The 25,818-nt window shown below is 49.5% G+C and overlaps 1 protein-coding gene across 1 annotated transcript in view; it reads left to right on the forward strand.

Annotated features, from left to right (window-relative positions):
* The first annotated feature begins 2,808 nt into the window (after positions 1 to 2,808).
* LOC134983793 (oocyte zinc finger protein XlCOF6-like) overlaps positions 2,809 to 25,818 on the forward strand; it is a 77,153-nt gene continuing 54,143 nt past the window's right edge. Inside the window, exons 1-3 of the mRNA XM_063949426.1 lie at positions 2,809 to 2,882; positions 3,002 to 3,099; positions 20,128 to 20,719. Coding sequence (XP_063805496.1) covers positions 2,849 to 2,882; positions 3,002 to 3,099; positions 20,128 to 20,719 — 724 coding nt within the window. The 5' untranslated portion in view covers positions 2,809 to 2,848. The remainder of the gene's footprint in view (positions 2,883 to 3,001; positions 3,100 to 20,127; positions 20,720 to 25,818) is intronic.

A 25,818-nucleotide genomic window follows, 5' to 3' on the forward strand; every position in this document is an offset into this window, starting at 1 on the left:
GTAACACCAGGGGATGTGTCTGGGTGATGACTGGAGAGGTGACTGCTGGGAATGGGACATTATACAGTAACACCAGGGGATGTGTCTGGGTGATGGCTGGAGAGGTGACTGCTGGGAATGGGACATTATACAGTAATACCGGGGGATGTGTCTGGGTGATGACTGGAGAGGTGACTGCTGGGAATGGGGCATTATACAGTAACACCAGGGGATGTGTCTGGGTGATGACTGGAGAGGTGACTGCTGGGAATGGGGCATTATACAGTAATACCGGGGGATGTGTCTGGGTGATGACTGGAGAGGTGACTGCTGGGAATGGGGCATTATACAGTAATACCGGGGGATGTGTCTGGGTGATGACTGGAGAGGTGACTGCTGGGAATGGGGCATTATACAGTAACACCAGGGGATGTGTCTGGGTGATGACTGGAGAGGTGACTGCTGGGAATGGGGCATTATACAGTAATACCGGGGGATGTGTGTGGGTGATGACTGGAGAGGTGACTGCAGGGAATGGGGCATTATACAGTAATACCGGGGGATGTGTCTGGGTGATGACTGGAGAGGTGACTGCTGGGAATGGGGCATTATACAGTAACACCAGGGGATGTGTCTGGGTGATGACTGGAGAGGTGACTGCTGGGAATGGGGCATTATACAGTAATACCGGGGGATGTGTCTGGGTGATGACTGGAGAGGTGACTGCTGGGAATGGGCCATTATACAGTAACACCGGGGGATGTGTCTGGGTGATGACTGGAGAGGTGACTGCTGGGAATGGGACATTATACAGTAACACCAAGGGACGTGTCTGGGTGATGACTGGAGAGGTGACTGCTGGGAATGGGGCATTATACAGTAACACCAGGGGACGTGTCTGGGTGATGACTGGAGAGGTGACTGCTGGGAATGGGGCATTATACAGTAACACCAGGGGACGTGTCTGGGTGATAACTGGAGAGGTGACTGCTGGGAATGGGGCATTATACAGTAACACCAGGGGACATGTCTGGCTGATGACTGGAGAGGTGACTGCTGGGAATGGGACATTATTCAGTAACACTAGGGGATGTGTCTGGGTGATGACTGGAGATGTGACTGCTGGGAATGGGGCATTATACAGTAACACCAGGGAATGCGTCTGGGTGATGACTGGAGAGGTGACTGCTGGGAATGGGGCATTATACAGTAACACCAGGGTAAGTGTCTGGGTGATGACTGGAGACGTAACTGCTGGGAATGGGGCATTATACAGTAATACCAGGGGAAGTGTCTGGGTGATGACTGGAGAGGTGACTGCTGGGAATGGGACATTATACAGTAACGCCAGGGGACGTGTCTGGGTGATGACTGGAGAGGTGACTGCTGGGAATGGGACATTATACAGTAACACCAGGGGATGTGTCTGGGTGATGACTGGGGAGGTGACTGCTGGGAATAAGGCATTATACAGTAACATAAGGGGATATGTCTGGGTGATGACTGAAGAGATGACTGCTGGGAATGGGGCATTATTCAGTAACACCAGGGGACGTGTCTGGGTGATGACTGGAGAGGTGACTGCTGGGAATGGGGCATTATACTGTAACACCGGGGGACGTGTCTGGGTGATGACTGGAGAGGTGACTGCTGGGAATGGGACATTATAGATTAACACCAGGGGATGTGTCTGGGTGATGACTGGAGAGGTGCTTGCTGGGAATGGGACATTATACAGTAACACCGGGGGATGTGTCTGGGTGATGACTGGAGAGGTGACTGCTGGGAATGGGACATTATACAGTAACACAGGGGATGTGTCTGGGTGATGACTGGAGAGGTGCTTGCTGGGAATGGGACATTATACAGTAACACCGGGGGATGTGTCTGGGTGATGACTGGAGAGGTGACTGCTGGGAATGGAGCATTATACAGTAACACCAGGGGATGTGTCTGGGTGATGACTGGAGAGGTGACTGCTGGGAATGGGACATTATACAGTAACACCGGGGGATGTGTCTGGGTGATGACTGGAGAGGTGACTGCTGGGAATGGGACATTATACAGTAACACCAGGGGATGTGTCTGGGTGATGACTGGAGAGGTGCTTGCTGGGAATAGGGCATTATACAGTAACACCAGGGGAAGTGTCTGGGTGATGACTGGAGAGGTGACTGCTGGGAATGGGACATGATACAGTAACACCAGGGGATGTGTCTGGGTGATGACTGTAGAGGTGACTGCTGGGAATGGGACATTATACAGTAACACCAGGGGACGTGTCTGGGTGATGACTGGAGAGGTGACTGCTGGGATTGGGACATTATACAGTAACACCAGGGGATGTGTCTGGGTGATGACTGGAGAGGTGACTGCTGGGAATGGGACATTATACAGTAACACCAGGGGATGTGTCTGGGTGATGACTGGAGAGGTGACTGCTGGGAATGGGACATTATACAGTAACACCGGGGGATGTGTCTGGGTGATGACTGGAGAGGTGACTGCTGGGAATGGGACATTATACAGTAACACAGGGGATGTGTCTGGGTGATGACTGTATCACTGTGTGTGTCAGGTTCCTATAAGGCAGGGCTGGCCAAACCGGTCCTCGAGATCTACCAACAGTTCATGTTTTCAGGCCTCCTGGAGATCTGTAGAATTGTCAGTTAGGAATGAATGCAGCACATCTTAATTAGTAATGACTGCACCTGTGTACTAGCTAGGTGGCCTGGAAAATGTGTACTGTTGGTAGATCTCGAGGACTGGTTTGGCCAGCCCTGCTATAAGGTGTCAGGATGTCACTGTCTATGTCTCCATGCAGGAGGGGGAGTATATAGAGGAACACAGGGGTCTGTACAAGGACGTGATGATGGAGAATCACCGGCCCCTCACATCACTGGGTAAGAGGAGACTGTCATGTATTGTACAGGGGAGAGCAGGTATGGGGGCCCCCTATATATACACATCACCTGATAATCACATATATACACTGTACTCAGTCACTGTGTGTCTCCTACAGATGGACCCAGTAACAGAGATACCCCAGAGAGATGTCCCCGTCCTCTGTATTCCCAGGACTGTACAGAGGAGAATCACAGGATCCCACTGGAGGATCAGGTAGGTGGGATTTAGGGTGAGAGTAGAGCAGCGTGACTTATACACTGATATTATACTGTTTCACCTCAGTTTAATCACTATGTAAATGCCATTGTATTTTCTGCTGCGGGGTACACTGGGCTCCACAAGGATTAACATCGGATGTAGAGTAGGATCTTGATCCGAGGCACCAACAGGCTCAGAGCTTTTGACTGTTCCCAAGATGCTCAGTGCCGCCTCCTCTATAGCCCCGCCTCCTATATAGCCCCGCCTCCTCTATAGCCCCGCCTCTGTGCACAGCAGCTCAGTCAGTAGGTTGGTGTCTTGCAGTAGGTAGGCACATAACAGGGGTGCTGCATTAGGCAGGCTATTGATGGGTTTATTGTAAAGGAAAAGACTGAAGATTCTTCTGGCAGAGTAACAGGGCTGCAGCCGGTAACGTCTCACAGACGTCCCTGACTGCAGCTCCATCACTCCCAGCGGCTCTGTATACTCCCGCGCCCTGGTTGCCGGGTCACTGCAGCAGAGGCTCCGGTTCTTTCACAACATCAGTCACACACACACCGCCGTCCTCCCGGATCGTGGGGCCGCAGGTACGGGGGAGGTAAGGGGTCTCTCTGGCCGCACTTTACCGCGATCCAGCGATCTAGTAAAGGGTATTTCTCTAACGTCCTAGTGGATGCTGGGGACTCCGTCAGGACCATGGGGAATAGCGGGCTCCGCAGGAGACAGGGCACATCTAAAAAGCTTTTTAGGTCACATGGTGTGTACTGGCTCCTCCCCCTATGACCCTCCTCCAAGCCTCAGTTAGGTTTTTGTGCCCGTCCGAGAAGGGTGCAAACTGGATGGCTCTCTTAAGGAGCTGTTTGGTAAAGTTTTTTTTTAGGTTTCTAATCAGTGATTCCTGCTGGCGACAGGATCACTGCAACGAGGGACTTAGGGGAGAGACTTGCAACTCACCTGCGTGCAGGAGGATTGAAGTCTAATAGGCCCTACACACCTAGCGATAATTTGAAAGATATGAACGATCTCGTTCATAAATGAACGAGAACTCGTTCATATCTTTCAGTGTGGAGACTACAGCGATGAACGATGCGCGTCCCCGCGCTCGTTCATCGCTGATCTCCCGTCGGCTGTGCATGCAGGCCAATATGGACGATCTCGTCCATATTAGCCTGCACTTCAATGCAGCCGGGTGACGGGGGGAGTGAAGAAACTTCACTCCCCCCGTCACTACCCCCCCGCCGCCGGGTTGCTCGTCGGCCGTATCGGCCGTCGGGCACCTCGGCGGCGAATCGCCGAGTGAGTAGGGCCTATTAGGCTACTGGACACTGAGCTCCAGAGGGAGTCGGAACACAGGTCAGCCTGGGGTTCGTCCCGGAGCCGCGCCGCCGATCCCCCTTACAGATGCTGAAGAAAGACGGCGGAACGGAGGTCCGGAAACAGGCGGCAGAAGACTTCACAGTCTTCAGAGAGGTAGCGCACAGCACTGCAGCTGTGCGCCATTGTTGTCACACGGCTCACTGACATGGTCACGGAGGGTGCAGGGCGCTGCTGGGGGCGCCCTGGGCAGCAATATAAATACCTATTTGGCAAATAAATACATCACATATAGCCATTAAGGCTATATGTATGTATTTTAACCCAGGCCAGTTCTTAAAAAAACGGGAGGAAAAGCCCGCCGAAAAGGGGGCGGAGCTTATTCTCCTCAGCACTCAGCGCCATTTTCCTGCCCAGCTTCGCTGGTGAGGAAGGCTCCCACTCTCCCCTGCACTGCACTACAGAAACAGGGTTAAAGAGAAGGGGGGCATAAATTGGCGATATAATTATATATTAAGAGCGCATATATAGAAACAACACCTTCTAGGGTTGTTATATACATTATAGCGCTTTTGGTGTGTGCTGGCAAACTCTCCCTCTGTCTCCCCAAAGGGCTAGTGGGTCCTGTCCTCTATCAGAGCATTCCCTGTGTGTGTGCTGTAGGTCGGTACGTGTGTGTCGACATGTATGAGGAAAATTGTTGGTGAGGAGACGGAGCAAATTGCCTGTAATGGTGATGTCACTCTCTAGGGAGTCGACACCGGAATGGATGGCTTACTTATGGAATTACGTGATAATGTCAACACGCTGCAAGCCGGTTGACGACATGAGACAGCCGGCGGACAAATTAGTATCGGTCCAGGCGTCTCAGACACCGTCAGGGGCTTGTAAAAACGCCCAATTACCTCAGTCGGTCGACAGACACTGACACGGACACTGACCCCAGTGTCGACGGTGAAGAAACAAACGTATTTTTCTTTTAGGGCCACAAGTTACATGTTAAGGGCAATGAAGGAGGTGTTACATATTTCTGATACCACAAGTACCACAAATAAGGGTATTTGGTAGGGTGGGAATAAACTACTTGTAGTTTTGCCTGAATCAGATAAATTAAATGAAGTGTGTGATGATACGTGGGGTTCCTCCGATAGAAAGTTATGGGCGGTATACCCTTTCCCGCCAGAAGTAAGGGCGAGTTGGAAAACACACCTTAGGGTGGATAAGGCGCTCACACGCTTATAAAAACATGGCGTTACCGTTTCCAGATACGGCCGCCCTCAAGGAGCCAGCTGATAGGAAGCTGGAAAATATCCTAAAAAGTATATACACACATACTGGTGTTATACTACGACCAGCAATCGCCTCAGCCTGGATGTGCAGCGCTGAGGGGGCTTGGTCGGATTTCCTGACTGAAAATTTTGATACCCTTGACAGGGACAAGATTTTATTGACTATAGAGCATTTTAAGGATGCATTTCTATATATGCGTGATGCGCAGAGGCATATTTGCATTCTGGCATCAAGAGTAAATGTGATGTACATATCTGCCAGACGAAGACACGGCAGTGGTCAGGGGAGGCAGATTCCAGACGGCATATGGAAGTATTGCCGTATAAAGGGGCGGTCCATTGGACCTGGTGGCCATGGCAACAGCTGAAAAATCCACTTTTTGTTACCCCGAGTCACATATCGGCAGAAAAGGACACAGTCTTTTCAGTCTCAGTCCTTTCGTCCCCATACGGGCAGGCGGGCAAAGGCCAGTCATATCTGCCCAGGGGTAGAGGAAAGGGAAAAAGACTGCAGCAAGCAGCCCATTCCCAGGAACAGAAGCCCTTCACAGCTTCTGCCAAGTCCGCAGCATAACGCTGGGGCCGTACAAGCGGACTCAGGTGCGGTAGGGGGTCATCTCAAGAGTTCAGCATCACTCGCAAGGGAACTCCGGGATCCTACATGTAGTATCCCAGGTGTACATTGGAAATTCGAGACGTCTCCCCCTCACACAATTCACAGGCTGTATTCCCAGCAGGTGATAATCAAAGTACCCCTCTTACAACAAGGAAGGGGGTATTATTCCACACTATATTGTGGTACCGAAGCCAACCGGCTCGGTGAGATCTGAAATATTTGAACACTTACATACAAGCGTTCAAATCAAGATGGAGTCACTCGGAGCAGTGATAGCGAACCAGGAAGAAGGGGACGATATGGTGTCACTGGATATCAGGGACGCTTACCTACAGGTCCAAATTTGCCCTTCTCACCAAGGGTACTTCAGGTTCCTGGTACAGAACTGTCACTATCAGTTCAGACGCTGCCGTTTGGATTGTCCACGGCGCCCCGGGTCTTTACCAAGGTAATGGCCGGAATGATGAATTTTCTTAAAAGAAACATGGACGCTTTCCTGATAAGGGCAAGGTCCAGAGAACAGTTGGAGGTCGGAGTAGCACTATCTTAAGTAGTTCTACGACAGCACGAGTGGATTCTAAATATTCCAAAATCGCAGCTTTTTCCGACGACACGTCTACTGTTCCTAGGGATGATTCTGGACACAGTTCAGAAAAACGTGTTTCTCCCAGTGGAGAAAGCCAGGGAGTTATCCGAGCTAATCGGGATCCTCCTAAAACCAGGAAAAGTGTCAGTGCATCATTGCACAAGAGTCCTGGTAAAAATGGTGGCTTATTACGAAGCAATTCCATTCGGCAGATTTCCCGCAAGAAATCTTCAGTGGGATCTGCTGGACAAATGGTCCGGATCGCATCCTCAGATGCATCAGCGGATAACCCTATATCCAAGGACAAGGGTGTCTCTCCTGTGGTGATTACAGAGTGCTCATCTTCTAGAGGGCCGCAGATTCGGCATTCAGGATTGGATGCCGGTGACCACGGAGACCAGCCTGAGAGGCTGGGGAACAGCCACACAGGGAAAAAATTTCCAGGGAAGTGTGATTAAGTCTGGAGAATTCTCTCCGCATAAATAAGCTTAGAGCAAATTTATAATGCTCCAAACTTAGCGAGACCTCTGCTTCAAGGTCAGCCGGTATTGATCCAGTGGGATAACATCACGGCAGTCGCCCACGTAAACAGAAAGGGCGGCAGAAGAAGCAGGAGGGCAGTGACAAAACTGCAAGGATTTTTCGCTAGGGAAAATCATGTGATAGCACTGTCAGCAGTGTTCTTTCCGGGAGTGGACGACTGGGAAGCAGACTTCCTCAGCAGGCATGACCTCCACCCGGGAGAGTGGAAACTTCATAGGGAAGTTTTTCAGCATGATTGTGGACCGTTGGCAAAGACCAAAGGTGGACATGATGGCGTCCCGCCCGAACAAAAAACGGGACAGGTATTCCGCCAGGTCATGAGACCTTCAGGCGATAGCTGTGGATGTTCTAGTAACACCGTGGGTGTACCAGTCAGTGTATGTGTTCCCTCCTCTGTTTCTCATAACCAAGGTATTGAGAATTATAAGACATAGAGGAGTATGAACTATACTAGTGGCTCCGGATTGGCCAAGAGGGACTTGGTACCCGGAACTTCAAGAGATGCTCACAGAGGACTAAGGGCCTGGGGAGCTAAGAAGGGACTTGCTTCAGCAAGTACCATGTATATTCCAAGACTTACCGCGGCTGCGTGTGACGTTATGGCGGTTGAATGCCGGATCCTGAAGGGAAAAGGCATTCCATAAGAGGTCATACCTACCCTGGTCAAAGCCAGGAAGGAGGTGACAGCACAACGGCATCACCACATGTGGTGAAAATATGTTGCGTGGGTGAGGCCAGGAAGGCTCCACGAAGGAAATTCAACTAGGTCGATTTCTACACTTCCTGAAAACAGGAGTGTTTTGAGCCTCAAATTGGGGTTCATTAAGATTTAAATTTCGGCCCTGTAGATTTTCTTCCAGAAAGAATTGACTTCAGTTCCTGAAGTCCAGATTGTAAAGGGTGTATTGCATATACAGCTCTTTTGTGCCTCTAGGGGCACCGTGAGATCTCAACATAGTGTTGGGATTCCTTAAAATCATATTGGTTTGAACCGCTCAAATCTGTGGATTTGAAATATCTCACATGGAAAGTGACCATGCTGTTGACCAATATCTCACATGGAAAGTGACCATGTTGTTAGCCCTGGCCTCGGCCAGGCGATTGTCAGAATGGGCGGCTTTGTCTTACAAAAGCCCATATTAAAATTTTCTATTTGAACAGGGCAGAACTGGGACTCGTCTCCAGTTTCTTCCTAAAGGGGTGTCAGCGTTTTCACCTGAAACAACCTATTGTGGTGCCTGCGGCTACTAGGGACTTGGAGGACTCCAAATTACTAGACGTTGTCAGGGCCCTAAAAATATATATATATATATATATATATATATATATATATATATATATATATATAGTTAGGACGGCTGGAGTCAGAAAGTCTGACTTGCTGTTTATATTGTATGCACCCAACAAGCTGGGTGCTCCTGCTTCTAAGCAGTCTATTGCACGCTGGATTTGTAGTACAATTCAGCTTGCACATTCTGTGGCAGGCCTGCCACAGCCGAAATATGTAGATGCCCATTCCACAAGGAAGGTGGGCTCATCCTGGGCGGCTGCCCGAGGAGTCTCGGCATTACAACTTTGCCGAGCAGCTACGTGGTCAGGGGAGAACACGTTTGTAAAATTTTACAAATTTGATACTCTGGCTAAGGAGGACCTGGAGTTCTCTCATTCGGTGCTGCAGAGTCATCCGCACTCTCCCGCCCGTTTGGGAGCTTTGGTATAATCCCCATGGTCCTGACGGAGTCCCCAGCATCCACTAGGACGTTAGAGAAAATAAGAATTTACTTACCGATAATTCTATTTCTCGTAGTCCGTAGTGGATGCTGGGCGCCCATCCCAAGTGCGGATTGTCTGCAATGCTTGTACATAGTTATTGTTACAAAAATCGGGTTATTACTATTGTTGTGAGCCATCTTTTCAGAGGCTACTTCGTTTTCTTATCATACTGTTAACTGGGTTCAGATCACAAGTTGTACGGTGTGATTGGTGTGGCTGGTATGAGTCTTACCCGGGATTCAAGATCCTTCCTTATTGTGTACGCTCGTCCGGGCACAGTACCTAACTGAGGCTTGGAGGAGGGTCATAGGGGGAGGAGCCAGTACACACCATGTGACCTAAAAAGCTTTTTAGATGTGCCCTGTCTCCTGCGGAGCCCGCTATTCCCCATGGTCCTGACGGAGTCCCCAGCATCCACTACGGACTACGAGAAATAGAATTATCGGTAAGTAAATTCTTATTTTCTCTGACGTCCTAGTGGATGCTGGGAACTCCGTAAGGACCATGGGGAATAGCGGCTCCGCAGGAGACTGGGCACAAAAGTAAAGCTTTAGGACTACCTGGTGTGCACTGGCTCCTCCCCCTATGACCCTCCTCCAAGCCTCAGTTAGATTTTTGTGCCCGGCCGAGAAGGGTGCACACTAGGGGCTCTCCTGAGCTTCTTAGTGAAAGTTTAGTTTTAGGTTTTTTATTTTCAGTGAGACCTGCTGGCAACAGGCTCACTGCATCGGGGGACTAAGGGGAGAAGAAGCGAACTCACCTGCGTGCAGAGTGGATTGGGCTTCTTGGCTACTGGACACCATTAGCTCCAGAAGGACCGAACACAGGCCCAGCCTCGGAGTCCGGTCCCAGAGCCGCGCCGCCGGCCCCCTTACAGAGCCAGAAGCAAGAAGAGGTCCGGAAAATCGGCGGCAGAAGACATCCTGTCTTCACCAAGGTAGCGCACAGCACTGCAGCTGTGCGCCATTGCTCCTCAGCACACTTCACACTTCAGTCACTGAGGGTGCAGGGCACTAGGGGGGGGCGCCCTGAGCAGCAATAAAATCACCTTGGCTATATGGATGAATTTTAACCCCTGCCAGATTCCACAGAAAAACGGGAGAAAAGGCCGCCGAGAAGGGGGCGGAGCCTATCTCCTCAGCACACTGGCGCCATTTTCCCTCACAGCTCCGTTGGAGGGAAGCTCCCTGGCTCTCCCCTGCAGTTACTACACTACAGAAAAGGGTTAAAAAAGAGAGGGGGGCACTAATTAGGCGCAGTATTAATAAAACAGCAGCTATAAGGGGAAAAACACTTCCATAAGGTTATCCCTGTATATATATAGCGCTCTGGTGTGTGCTGGCATACTCTCCCTCTGTCTCCCCAAAGGGCTAGTGGGGTCCTGTCCTCTATCAGAGCATTCCCTGTGTGTGTGCTGTGTGTCGGTACGTTGTGTCGACATGTATGAGGAGGAAAATGGTGTGGAGGCGGAGCAATTGCCTGTAATGGAGATGTCACCCCCTAGGGAGTCGACACCTGAGTGGCTGAGCTTATGGAAGGAATTACGTGACAGTGTCAGCTCTTTACAAAAGATTTATGACATGAGACAGCCGGCTACTCAGCCTGTGCCTGTCCAGGCGTCTCAAAAGCCATCAGGGGCTCTAAAACGCCCGTTACCTCAGATGGCAGATACAGACGCCGACACGGATACTGACTCCAGTGTCGACGATTAAGAGATGAATGTGACTTCCAGTAGGGCCACACGTTACATGATTGAGGCTATGGAAAATGTTTTACATATTTCTGATAATACCACTACCACTAAAAAGGGTATTAGGTTGGGTGAGAAAAAGCTGCCTGTAGTTTTCCTTGCATCTGAGGAATTAAATGAAGTGTGTGATGATGCGTGGGTTTCCCCCGATAAAAACTGTTAATTCCTAAAAAGTTATTAGCATCATATCCCTTCCCGCCAGAGGATAGGGCACGTTGGGAAACACCCCCTAGGGTGGATAAAAGCGCTCACACGCTTGTCTAAACAGGTGGCACTACCGTCCCCGGATACGGCCGTCCTTAAAAGAGCAGAAAATATCCTAAAATGTATATACACTCACACAGGTGTTATACTGCGACCAGCAATCTCCTCAGCCTGGATGTGCAGTGCTGGGGTGGCTTGGTCGGATTCCCTGACTGACAATATCGATACCCTAGATAGGGACAGTATATTACTGACTATAGAGCATTTAAAAGATGCATTTCTATATATGCGTGATGCACAGAGGGATATTTGCCGACTGGCATCAAGAGTAAGTGCGCTGTCCATTTCTGCCAGAAGATTATGGACGAGGCAGTGGTCAGGTGATGCTGATTCCAAAAGGCATATGGAAGCATTGCCTTATAAAAGGGAGGAGTTATTTGGGGTAGGTCTAACAGACCTGGTGGCCACGGCAATGGCTGGGAAATCCACATTTTTACCCCAGGTAGCCTCTCAACATAAGAAAACGCTGTATTATCAGGCGCAGTCCTTTCGGCCCCATAAGGGCAAGCGGGCAAAAGGCTCCTCATTTCTGCCCCGTGGCAGAGGGTGAGGAAAACGGCTGCAGCAAACAGCCAGTTCCCAGGAACAGAAGCCTCTCCCGTTTCTGCCAAGTCCTCAGCATGACGCTGGGACTTTACAAGCGGATTCAGGCACGGTGGGGGCCCGTCTCAAAAATTTCAGCGTGCAGTGGGCTCACTCACAGGTGGACCCCTGGATCCTTCACCCAGCAGGTGATAATCAAGGTACCCCTCCTACAACAAGGAGAGGGGTATTATTCCACGCTGTTTGTGGTACCGAAGCCGGACGGCTCGGTGAGACCTATTTTAAATCTGAAATCCTTGAACACTTACATACAAAGGTTCAAATTCAAGATGGAGTCACTCAGAGCGGTGATTGCGAACCTGGAAGAAGGGAATTATATGGTGTCTCTGGACATCAAGGAGGCTTACCTCCATGTCCCAATTTACCCTTTTCACCAAGGGTACCTCAGGTTTGTGGTACAGAACTGTCACTATCAGTTTCAGACGCTGCCGTTTGGATTGTCCACGGCCCCCCCGGTCTTTACCAAGGTAATGGCCGAAATGATGATACTCCTTCGAAAGGAAGGGAGTTTTTAGTTATCCCTTACTTGGACGATCTCCTGATAAGGGCAAGATCCAGGGAACAGTTGGAAGTCGGGGTAGCACTATCTCAGGTAGTGTTGCAGCAGCATGGTTGGATTCTCAGTATTCCAAAATCGCAGCTGATCCCGACGACACGTCTTCTATTCCTAGGGATGATCCTGGACACAGTCCAGAAAAAGGTGTTTCTCCCGGAGGAGAAAGCCAGGGGGTTATCCGAACTAGTCAGAAACCTCCTAAAACCAGGCCAAGTGTCAGTGCATCAGTGCACAAGGGTCCTGGGAAAAATGGTGGCTTCCTACGAAGCAATTCCATTCGGCAGATTCCACGCAAGAACTTTCCAGTGGGACCTGCTGGACAAATGGTCCGGATCGCATCTTCAGATGCATCAGCGGATAACCCTGTCACCAAGGACAAGGGTGTCTCTCCTGTGGTGGTTGCAGAGTGCTCATCTTCTAGAGGGCCGCAGATTCGGCATTCAGGACTGGGTCCTGGTGACCACGGATGCCAGCCTGCGAGGCTGGGGAGCAGTCACACAGGGAAGAAATTTCCAGGGCTTATGGTCAAGCCTGGAGACATCACTTCACTTAAATATCCTGGAGCTAAGGGCCATTTACAATGCCCTAAGCCAAACAAGACCTCTGCTTCAAGGTCAGCCGGTGCTGATCCAGTCGGACAACGTCACGGCAGTCGCCCACGTAAACAGACAGGGCGGCACAAGAAGCAGGAGAGCAATGGCAGAAGCTGCAAGGATTTTTCGCTGGGCGGAAAATCATGTGATAGCATTGTCAGCAGTATTCATTCCGGGAGTGGACAACTGGGAAGCAGACTTCCTCAGCAGGCACGACCTCCACCCGGGAAAGTGGGGACCTCACCCAGAAGTCTTCCACATGATTGTAAACCGTTGGAGAAACCAAAGGTGGACATGATGGCGTCCCGCCTAAACAAAAAAAATTTGGACAGTTATTGCGCCAGGTCAAGGGACCCTCAGGCGATAATTGTGGACGCTCTGGTAACACCGTGGGTGTACCAGTCAGTGTATGTGTTCCCTCTTTTTTCCTCTCAGATCAAAAGTACTGAGAATTATAAGACGGAGGGGAGTAAGAATTATACTCGTGGCTCCGGATTGACCAAGAAGGACTTGGTACTCGGAACTTCAAGAGATGCTCACGGAGGACCCATGACCTCTACCTCTAAGAAGGGACCTGATCCAGCAAGGACCCTGTCTATTACAAGACTTACCGCGGCTGCGTTTGACGGCAGGGCAGTTGAACGCCGGATCCTGAAGGAAAAGGGGCATTCCAGAAGAAGTCATCCCTACCCTGATCAAAGCCAGGAAGGATGTAACCGCAAAGCATTATCACCGCATGTGGTGAAAATATGTTGCGGGGTGCGAGGCCAGTAAGGCCCCGAGGGAGGAATTTCAACTAGGTCGATTCCTGCATTTACTGCAAACAGGAGTGTCTATGGGCCTAAAATTGGGGTCCATTAAGGTTCAAATTTCGGCCCTGTCGATTTTCTTCCAGAAAGAACTAGCTTCAGTTTCTGAAGTTCAGACGTTTGTAAAAGGGGTACTGCATATACAACCTCCTTTTGTGCCTCCAGTGGCACTTTGGGATCTCAATGTAGTTTTGGGGTTCCTAAAGTCACATTGGTTTGAACCACTTGAATCTGTGGAGTTAAAATGTCTCACATGGAAAGTGGTCATGCTGTTGGCCCTGGCCTCGGTCAGGCGCGGGTCAGAATTGGCAGCTTTATCCTGTAAAAGCCCTTATCTGATCTTCCATTCAGACAGGGCGGAATTGAGGACTTGTCCTCATTTTCTCCCTAAGGTGGTTTCAGCGTTTCATCTGAACCAACCTATTGTGGTACCTGCGGCTACTAGTGACTTGGAGGACTCCAAGTTGTTGGACGTAGTCAGGGCCCTGAAAATTTATGTTTCCAGGACGGCTGGAGTCAGAAAATCTGACTCGCTATTTATCCTGTATGCACCCAACAAGCTGGGTGCTCCTGCTTATAAGCAGACTATTGCTCGCTGGATTTGTAATACAATTCAGCTTGCACATTCTGTGGCAGGCCTGCCACAGCCAAAATCTGTAAAAGCCCACTCCACAAGGAAGGGGGCTCATCTTGGGCAGCTGCCCGAGGGGTCTCGGCTTTACAACTTTGCCGAGCTGCTACTTGGTCAGGGGCAAACACGTTTGCTAAATTCTACAAATTTGATACCCTGGCTGAGGAGGACCGGGAGTTCTCTCATTCGGTGCTGCAGAGTCATCCGCACTCTCCCGCCCGTTTGGGAGCTTTGGTATAATCCCCATGGTCCTTACGGAGTTCCCAGCATCCACTAGGACGTTAGAGAAAATAAGAATTTACTCACCGGTAATTCTATTTCTCGTAGTCCGTAGTGGATGCTGGGCGCCCATCCCAAGTGCGGATTATCTGCAATACTTGTACATAGTTATTGTTAACTAATTGGGTTATTGTTGTTGTGAGCCATCCTTCGAGAGGCTCCTCTGTTATCATACTGTTAACTGGGTTCAGATCACAAGTTGTACGGTGTGATTGGTGTGGCTGGTATGAGTCTTACCCGGGATTCATAAATCCTTCCTTATTGTGTACGCTCGTCCGGGCACAGTATCCTAACTGAGGCTTGGAGGAGGGTCATAGGGGGAGGAGCCAGTGCACACCAGGTAGTCCTAAAGCTTTACTTTTGTGCCCAGTCTCCTGCGGAGCCGCTATTCCCCATGGTCCTTACGGAGTTCCCAGCATCCACTACGGACTACGAGAAATAGAATTACCGGTGAGTAAATTCTTATTATCTATGGTAATAGTACAGGGACATGACTGTGGAGGTGAGGGGATATTTACAGTGATATTTATGTCTCCCCCATTTCACAGAGGTGTGAAGAAGACATCTGGTGAGCGTGTGACACCCAGCAGCCATGCTCATGTGTCAGGAGACTGAGCAGGTCCCAGAGCACCATCATGGTGCCTCCACCTCACTCACTGATACATGAGAGACACAGTGACCAGAAGATCCAGGAACTCACCAACAAGATCATTCTACTGCTGACTGGAGAGGTGACTGCTGGAAATGGAACATTGTACAGTAATACCAAGGGATGTGTCTGGGTGATGACTGGAGAGGTGACTGCCGGGAATGAGGCATTATACAGTAACACTGTGGGACGTGTCTTGGTGATGACTGGAGAGGTACTCCCGCGCCCTGGTTGCCGGGTCACTGCAACGGAGGCTCCGGTTCTTTCACAACATCAGTCACACACACGCCGCCGTCCTCCCGGATCGTGGGGCCGCAGGTACGGGGGAGTTAAGGGGTCTCCCTGGCCGCACTTTACCGCGATCCAGCGATCTAGTAAAGGGTATTTCACTCAGCGGGCTATTCCTATATTGCTGTACCTGAGGGACTAAGTGTATCAGATTTCTTTCTGTATAATATAGGATTGTATCACAAGATATACTTGCTGTGTATTTTTCCTTGTGATTTATAGTCACCATATTGATTTATATCTCTTGAACTCCCGGTTTGTGCTGTCATAGTCACATCACCGGGTGTTCTTGCTGGGTATATTGCTGCTACACCTTGTACCAGGTTGCCCGATATTGTGCACGCTCTTATGTCTGCTACACGTGGCAACGACGCTGGGGCTTCTCCCACACTGCGTGGTAGTGAGGCCGCAGACGTAATGGAGGAAATGGTTGTTTCCTCTGCTCTACAAGTAACTACCGTCACCTCCCTGAAGGAACCGACGGATAGACGTGTGGAGGGTTGTTTAAAAGCAATTTATACCCTAGCAGGGGCTGTGCATAGGCCAACCATTGCAGCAACTTGGGCTGCTGAAGCTGTTGAGGCGTGGGCTCAGGAGTTTGAGGCAGATCTGCCATTCCAATGCGTCTGAGCATGTTCGACAATGTCTCTCGTATATTACCACGGCTTCTCTGTACCTTAAGGAGGCAGCCTCCGATGCCGGGGTGCTCGAGACCAAGGCTGCTATTACGTCTGTCTTGGCCAGACGTATCCTTTGGTTGAGATTCTGTTCGGTGGATGTGGTTTCCAAGAAAACCCTGCAGGTGCTTCCTTTCAAGGGAGACATTCTCTCCGGAGAAGACCTCAATAAGATTGTGGCTGATCTGGCTACTGCTAAAACTGCTTGCCTACCTAGTACGGCTCCTTCCGCACAGAAGGCTAAAAGTACTTTCCCTCTGCCCTTTCGTCCTCCAGGAAAAGCAAAAGGTCAGGCGTGCCCAAAGCAAGCTCGTGCTTCCAGACCTGCCAAGCCCAGACCGAATCGTGCCTGGGCCGCCCATCAGCCTGCTTCCAAAACTGACAAGCCTGCCACATAACGGGGCATGCCTCCCACTGGGGGATCCCAAGGTGGGGGGCCGACTTCCAGGTTTTGCCCAGGAATGGTTGCAGACCACTTCGGATAACTGGGTAAGGGAAGTCGTCGCTCGAGGTTACGCCATACCCTTCAAGAATCGTCCCCCTCATCGATTTTGTTTGACAGATGTGCCTCTGGATTCGGCAAAAGCAAACACTTTGCATTTGGTGGTGCACTCCCTCCTGTCCACCGGGGTGGTGGTACAGGTGCCTCTAGATAAAAGAGGCAACGGGTACTATTCATTGCTGTTCCTAGTCCCCGAAACCGGACGTTCCTCACGGCCCATTCTCAATCTGAAGTCCTTGAACAAGCATGTGCGGTCTCCCAAGTTTCGTATGGAAACTCTGCGCTCTGTTGTTCTGGCCTTGGAGCCTGGGGGCTTTATGGTCTCCCTGGACATACAGGATGCCTTCCTGCATATTCCTATTGCGGTATCTCATCAGCAGTACCTGAGGTTTGCGGTGTGCAACCTACGTTACCAATTTCGGGCGTTACCCTTTGGTTTGACAACGGCTCTCCGAGTTTTCACCAAAGATATGGCGGTCATGACTGCTTCACTCCGCCGTCAAGGGGTCAGGATCCTACTGTATCTGGATGAATTGTTGATCCTGGCGAATTCCCCAGATCTTCTCTTGTGTCATCTCGATCTGACGGTCCAGTGCATGAAAGCCCATGGGTGGCTGATCAACTGGAAGAAATCCTCCCTGGTTCCTGCTCGGAGCATGGTACACCTGGGAGCGTTATTGGACACTCACAACCAGCAGTTGTTCCTGTCTAAGGAGAAAGTCCTGAAACTTCAGGACAGGATTCAATGCTTCCTATCTCGTCCGCAAGTGTTGATTCATTCGGCAATGCAAGTGCTAGGTCTCATGGTGTCGGCTTTCGACATGGTGGAGTATGCTCAATTCCATTCTCGCCCTCTGCAGAATTTGATTCTGTCCAAGTGGGACGGCCTGCCTCACCGTATCAGGTTTCACATGATCTCCTTGTCTCTGGGGGTCCGCCTGTCACTATGCTGGTGGCGCCAGGACCAACGGTTGTGCAGGGGCCGTCCCTTCTGGATATCCAACTGGGTCCTGCTGACGACGGATGCCAGTCTAAGAGGTTGGGGAGTAGTGTTGGAACAGCACTCTCTTCAGGGTCGGTGGACCAAGGAGGAGTCTCTACTCCCGATAAATATTCTGGAACTGCGGGCAGCGTTCAATGCGTTGACAATGGCCCAGCATCTCATACAGAACAGACCTGTTCAAGTAGAATCGGACAATGCCACTATGGTGGCGTACAGCAATCAGGGCGGCACTCAAAGCCGCATGGCATTGAGGGAAGTATCACAGATTCTTCAGTGGGTGGAACGTCATCTGCCAGCCATATCAGCAGTGTTCATTCCGGGGGTCCTAAACTGGGAAGCGGACTTTCTCATTCATCAGGACGTAGATGCCAGAGAGTGGAGCCTCCATCCAGAAGTGTTTCAACTCCTCGTGGACAAGTGGGGCCTTCCAGATGTGGACCTGATGGCATCTCGACACAATCACAAGGGTCCAGTCTTCGGAGCAAGGACAACGGATACTCAAGCTGCGTTCGTGGACGTTCTGGCAATTCCATGGAGCTTTCAGATACCGTATGTGTTCCCTCCGGTGTCACTCCTGCCCAGAGTAATACGGAAGTTCAAGCAAGAAGGCGGAAACCTACTTCTGGTTGCTCTAGCGTGGCCAGATGGCACTGGTTCTCCGATCTACTGGGTCTCTCGTGGGATCATCCCCTTCTACTTCCACAATGACCAGACCTCCTCGTTCAGGGCCTTTGTGTTTACCAGGATTTGGCCCTTCTGGCTTTGACGGCGTGGCTCTTGAAGCTTCCGTCCTGAGGGCCAAGGGTTTCTCTGAGGTGGTCATTCAAACTGTGTTGAAGGCCCGTAAGCCGGCTTCTGCTCGGATCTACCATAGAGTCTGGAATGCTTATTTCACATGGTGTGCGTCTCATAATCATGACGTTTTCAAGTTGAGTACGGCCAAACTATTGGCCTTTCTACAACAGGGCCTGGACTTAGGCCTGCGTCTGGCCTCCCTCAAGGTTCACATCTCTGCCATCCCTCAAGGTTCACATCTCTGCTTTGTTGGTTTGGTGTCAGAGAAAGATAGCTACCCTACCTGATGTCCATACATTCACTCAGGGTGTGCTGCGGATTCAGCCTCCATATGTGCCACCTGTGGCCCCTTGGGACTTGTCGGTGGTTTTGGAGGCCTTGCAAGAGTCTCCGTTTGAGCCTCCTGCCTCTGCTGACCTTAAGTGGCTGTCCCTTAAGGTCCTCTTCTTGCTGGCGATTGTTTCAGATAGAAGGGTATTGGACTTGGGTGCCTTATCCTGTAAGTCTCCCTATTTCATTTTTCACCGTGACCGGGCGGTTCTTAGAATGCGGCCGGGTTATTTGCCTATGGTGGTGTCTTCCTTCCACCTTAACCAGGAGATTGTGGTTCCGGCTTTTAATTCTCCTGAGTTGTCTTCCAAAGAGCGGTCTTTGGATGTGGTACGGGCTCTCCGTATCTATGTGAAGAGAACTGCCTCTTTTAGGAAATCTGATTCTCTTTTTGTGTTGTTTGGTTTTCACAAACGTGGCAGGCCTGCTTCCAAGCAGACTTTGGCCAGGTGGATTAGAATGGTGATTGTACATGGTTATGTACAGGCTGGTCGTCCGGTTCCTGCTACCATTAAAGCCCATTCTACTCGGTCGGTTGGACCTTCTTGGGCGGCCCACCATGGTGCAACCCTTGAACAGTTGTGCAAGGCGGCAATGTGGTCCGCTGGAACACGTTTATAAGGTTCTATGCCTTCGATACCGCTGCTTCCCAGGATGCTTCCTTTGGACACCGGGTTGTTGTGCCCGCTACAGTGCTTCCCCTCCCATAAGGAACTGCTTTAGGACATCCCCGATGTTAATCCTTGTGGAGCCCAGTGTACCCCGCAGCAGAAAACAAGATTTATGGTAAGAACTTACCGTTGTTAAATCTGTTTCTGCGAGGTACACTGGGCTCCACAAGGCGCCCACCCTGACACACTTCGCTTCTTTGGGTTGGTATTGGCATAGACGCTGACACCCTTTCCTGTGGTGAGTTTGCGGTGTACTTGGCTACGAGCGATTGTCATCTCTGATACCTGCTACTACATTGGGCTGGTTAACAAAACTGAGCTCCTGTGCACGGAGGCGGGGTTATAGAGGAGGCAGCGCAGTGCATCTTGGGAACAGTCAAAAGCTTTGAGCCTGTTGGTGCCCCGGATCAAGATCCTACTCTACACCCGAATTTATCCTTGTGGAGCCCAGTGTACCGCGCAGAAAGAGATTTAACAACGGTAAGTTCTTACCATAAATCCTTTTTTTTTCTGGTTATTTAGGTAGAACGTCTGTCTGATATTAAGGCAGAAGATATAGAGGAAGAAGAAGAGACGTATGTGATGGATATAAAGGCAGAAGATATAGAGGGAGAAGAAGAGACGTATGTGATGGATATAAAGGCAGAAGATATAGAGGGAGAAGAAGAGACGCATGTGACTGATATGAAGGCAGAAGATATAGAGGGAGAAGAAGAGACGTATGTGACTGATATAAAGGCAGAAGATATAGAGGGAGAAGAAGAGACGTATGTGACTGATATAAAGGCAGAAGATATAGAGGGAGAAGAAGAGACATATGTGACTGATATAAAGGCAGAAGATATAGAGGGAGAAGAAGAGAAGTATGTGACTGATATGAAGGCAGAAGATATAGAGGGAGAAGAAGAGACGTATGTGACTGATATGAAGGCAGAAGATATAGAGGGAGAAGAAGAGACGTATGTGACTGATATAAAGGCAGAAGATATAGAGGGAGAAGAAGAGACGTATGTGACTGATATAAAGGCAGAAGATATAGAGGGAGAAGAAGAGACGTATGTGAGGGGTGATCAGCAGTGTAAGGAGGAGGAGATCCCTACAGATATCAGCACAGGTGAGTAATAAACACTTACTACAGAAGTCACATATTCTCATTGCTCAGTCACTACAGCAATCTCTTATCCTACACCCTCCTCCGCCATCAGCCCTGTTCTCAGTTGGTTGTTTATAACACAAGGCTGTCCATGACAAATATCACATGTAGAGAGTTATTACACACAACACGATAATGTTATTAAAAGTAACAAGCAGAAATTTATTATTAGTGATTATATGTAAATGTGTATATATGTATGTATATAATTAGTATTGTTTTTTGTGGAGTGCCTAATTTATATGCATTTTGTTAGATGATGCAGGTATGAAATATTTTCTGCTATACAGTAGACCTGAGCTCACCAAATACAATTCATATAAGATTCAGAAACAAAATGAAATTTGAATCTAGAACTTCAAGTAAAACAGAGTAAAAGCTTATCACAAGTACATATCTGTATAATCATAAGACAAGCGTTTTGCACTTGTTGTCACCCTTGCATGGGCGTGCTTGTTCTTATCCACTCCAATTCACTCTAAATCCAAATTGCGTGTCTTCCAACGCGTTTCGTCAATAGTGACTTCTTCAGGGGAGTTTTCTGTTAAAGGCTTTATTCTCAAATATCAGTTGTGTAGACTTGAAATAATTGTGTAACCTTCAGACAGTAATTGTGGACTTGTTCATGATGAACACATTCCTAATTACTTGTGAATAATAGTTCCTGCTCTGTGCAGTTCTGAGGTTATGACTTTAGGGAATGTAATGGCCTGATCCAATATTGCTCAATCTAAGGTCTCCCAGTAGCCTTACTACATACATAAATGTGTCTTGCATTACTATTTTCTCCGGCTGGTTCCACATCCATATATCCCCGCCCACCGACTCGGTCAAATCAGTTTTTTGTTTGGTGCGGAAGGAGTCCGGACCACGGTCACAGGGTGCTGTGTTTGGCAGCCCTAAGCTTTTTTTCATTTTATTTTTATAGTCTTACTACATAGTTTTTTGAGTGATCTTTCCTAACAGCGTCTTACACGCATATTGGAAAGAGTCGCTCCAACAACTATCTGACGGGACACAACAACGCTTACCCATGGTATAAGTGCTGTCTCGACGGGCGTCTGTGTTGGATATACTAGCAGGTCCAGCAGACGTTACCAGGCTGTGGCCGGAACATGTGGAGAAGGTAAGGCGTCTGTTCCGCTTAGAAGGGGAATACGGACACAGCCGCACTGTTTGGGGGGAGACTACCAAACAGTAGCTAGCACGCCGCCACCACGGGTGCTCCAGCGCTAGGCCTTAGAAATCATAAGGCACTAGGATTAGTTTGAAGTGGCGATCCCTAGGGTTGATGTCAGCAGTGGGGAGTCAGACTCTCTCCTGGTCGCCCCTCCCCCAGTTCTGGACCAGTTTCCGTGTGTCTCCCGCCATAAACTGATTGCCTCACTTCCGTCTGACGCTACCACGAGGGGACTCTGTCACAAGCATAAGCCGCTGCGTCTGTATACACTAAGTTTACCGCTAGGAGATCGGGTCGCAGACGGGTGCGTCTGCATGCACTAATGTTCACTGAGAGTCTGTGTCCACTAAAAAGTTACCGGAGCGGTAGTGTACACTAGTAGCGTCTGGATCCACTCAGCGTTCGTGAACGTATTGATCGATCCTGGAAGTGGGGTGAGTCTCCCTGTATCCCACTCTACTGGAGTAAGGGTTATAGAGCACTAAATTTCTATCTACTTTTCTCTTACGTCCTAGAGGATGCTGGGTACCCCGTGAGGACCATGGGGATAGACAGGCTCCGCAGGAGACATGGGCACTTTAAGAAAGACTTTAGATTTGGTGTGCACTGGCTCCTCCCTCTCTGCCCCTCCTCCAGACCTCAGTTTGATACTGTGCCCAGAGGAGCTGGGTGCATTACAGAGAGCTCTCCTGAGTTTCCTGTCAGAAACTATTTTAGTTAGGTTTTTTATTTTCAGGGAGCACTGCTGGCAACAGTCTCCCTGCATCGAGGGACTGAGGGGAGAGAAGCAGCCCTACTTCTGTGAGTTTCAAGGCTCTGCTTCTTAGGCTACTGGACACCATTAGCTCCAGAGGGAGTCAGAACACAGGTCTCACCCTGGAGTTCGTCCCAGAGCCGCGCCGCCGTCCTCCTCACAGAGCCGGAAGACAGAAGCCGGGTGAGTATGAGAAGAAAAGAAGACTTCAGAGGCGGCAGAAGACTTCATGATCTTCACTGAGGTAACGCACAGCACTGCAGCTGTGCGCCATTGCTCCCATACACCTCACACAGAGCAGTCACTGTAAGGGCGCGGGGGGGGGCACCCGGGGCAGCAATATAAACCTAATTTCTGGCAAAAGAGATATATATACAGCTAGGCACTGTATATATAAAGAGCCCCCGACGGTTTTTATTATATTTAAGCGGGACAGAAGCCCGCCGCCGAGTGGGCGGGGCTTCTCCCTCAGCACTCACCAGCGCCATTTTCTCCACAGCACTGCTGAGAGGAAGCTCCCCGGACTCTCCTCTGCTTATCCACGGTGAAAGGGGGTTTCAGAGAGAGGGGGGGGCACATAATTGGCAGCAAGTAATAGTATTACAGCGCTACTGGGTAAACATATTGTGTGTTTTTCCCTGGGTCATTAGCGCTGGGTGTGTGCTGGCATACTCTCTCTCTCTGTCTCTCCAAAGGGCCTTGTGGGGGAATTGTCTTCAAAAAGGGCATTCCCTGAGTGTGTGGTGTGTCGGTACATGTGTGTCGACATGTCTGAGGTAAAAGGCTCTCCTAAGGAGGATATGGAGCAAATGTGTGTGTGTGTGTGTGTGTGTGGTGTCTCTGTCGACAACGCCGACACCTGACTGGATATGTGGAATTAAGTGCTGAGGTAAATTTATTGCACAAAAGATTAGAGAACAGACAGGAAATCTACCCATGTCTGTCCCTATGTCGCAGAGACCTTCAGAGTCTCTCAATGATCACTATCCAAAATAATAGACACTGATACCGACATGGAGTTTGATTCCAGTGTCGACTATGATAATGCAAAGTTACAGCCAAAATGACAGAAAAGTATTCAATATATGATTATTGTAATAAAAGATGATTTGCATATATATGATGACTCATCTGTCCCTGACACAAGGGTACACATGTTTAAGGGGAAGAAAGCTGAGATAACATTTCCCCCCTCTCATGAACCAAATGAATTGTGTGAAAAAGAGCGGGAATCTCCAGACAAGAAACTGCAGTTTCCCAAAAGAATTCTCATGGCGTATCCTTTCCCTGCTAGGGCCAGTATACGATGGGAATCCTCCTCTACGGTGGACAAGGCGTTGACACGTTTACCAAAAAAGGTAGCGCTGACATACCAAGATGCTGACATACCAAGATACAGCTACCCTCAGGGATCCTGCAGATTTCATGCAGAAAAGTACTTTGAAGTCCATTTACACACATTCTGGTACACTACTCAGACCGGCGATTGTGTCGGCATGGGTTTATAGCGCTGTAGCAGCGTGGACAGATACCTTATCAGCGGAGATTGAAACCCTAGCTAAGGATACCTTGTTATTGACCCTAGGATATATAAAAGATACTGTCTTATATATAAGACAGGCCCAAAAAGACATTGGTCTACTGGGTTCTACAGTCAACGCTATGTAGATTTCTACTAGACGTGTCCTGTGGAACATGCAATGGACAGGTGATGCTGACTAAAAGAGGCATATGGAGGCTTTACCTTACAAGGGTGAGGAATTGTGTGGAGAAGGGCTCTCGGACCTGGTCTCCACAGCTATAGCTGGTAAATCTGATATTTTGCCTTATATTCCCTCACAGCCTAAGAAAGCACGACATTATCAAATGCAGTCCTTTCGGACGCATAAAAACAAGAAACTACGAGGAGCGTCCTTTCTTACCAGAGGTAAGGGCACAGGGCACAGCTAGTTCCCAGGAACAGAAGTCCTCCCCGGCCTCTACTAAATCTACCGCATGACGCTGGGGCTCCGCTAAGGGAGTCCGCCCCAGTGGGAGTGCGTCTTCGACTCTTCAGCCACATATGAGTTCACTCACAGGTGGATCCCTTGGCATTAGAAATTGTTTCTCAGGGTTACAAGCTGGAATTCGAAGAGGTGCTTCCTCGCCGGTTTTCCTTATCGTCCCTACCGGCTTCTCCCCCAGAAAGGGAGATAATATTAAATACAATTCACACATTGTATCTCCAACAGGTGGTGCTCAAGGTTCCCCTCCTTCAACAAGGAAGGAGATATTACTCAACCTTGGCTGTAGTCCCAAAACCGGACGGTTCGGTCAGACCTATTTTAAAATTAAAATCTGTGAACCTATACTTGAAAAGGTTCAAATTCAAGGTGGAATCGCTCAGATCGATCATCGCCAGCCTGGAGGGGGGGGGGGGGGATTTTATGGTGTATCTAGACATAAAGGCTGCATACCTTCATGTTCCCATTTATCCACCCCATCAGGCGTACCTGACAATTGCGGTACAGGATTGTCATTACCAATTTCAGGGTAATTGGCGGAAATGATGGTGCTCCTACGCAAGCAAGGAGTCACAATTATTCCATAATTATCGCCCTAATAAGGGCGAGATCAAAAGAGCAGTTGTTAAACAGCATGTCACTTTTGCTGAAGGTGTCACAGCAACACTGCTGTATTCTCAATATCCCGAAGTCACAGTTGGTTCCTATGACTCGTCTGCCCTTCTTGGGTATGATTCAGGATACGGACCAGAAAGGGGTTTATCTTCCGATAGAGAAGGCCCAGGAACTAATGACTCCGGTAAAAAACCTATTAAAGCAAAAAACAGGTGTCAGTTCATCACTGCACTCGGGTCCTGGGAAAGATGGTGGCATCTTACGGGCCATTCCCATCGGCAGGTTCCATACGAGGACCTTCCAATGGGATCTACGGGACAAGTTGTCCGGATCACATCTAAAGATGCATCAGTTAGTCACCATGTCCCCTAAGGCCAGGGTGTCTCTCCTATGGTGGCTGCAGAGTGCTCACCTTCTGCAGGGTCGCAGGTTCGCCAACCAGGACTGGGTTCTGGTAGCCACGGACGCGAGCCTCCAAGGTTGGGGAGCAGTCACACAGGGAAGAAAC

Source organism: Pseudophryne corroboree (assembly GCF_028390025.1).
Source record: "Pseudophryne corroboree isolate aPseCor3 chromosome 3 unlocalized genomic scaffold, aPseCor3.hap2 SUPER_3_unloc_24, whole genome shotgun sequence".
Classification (NCBI taxonomy): Eukaryota; Metazoa; Chordata; class Amphibia; order Anura; family Myobatrachidae; genus Pseudophryne; species Pseudophryne corroboree.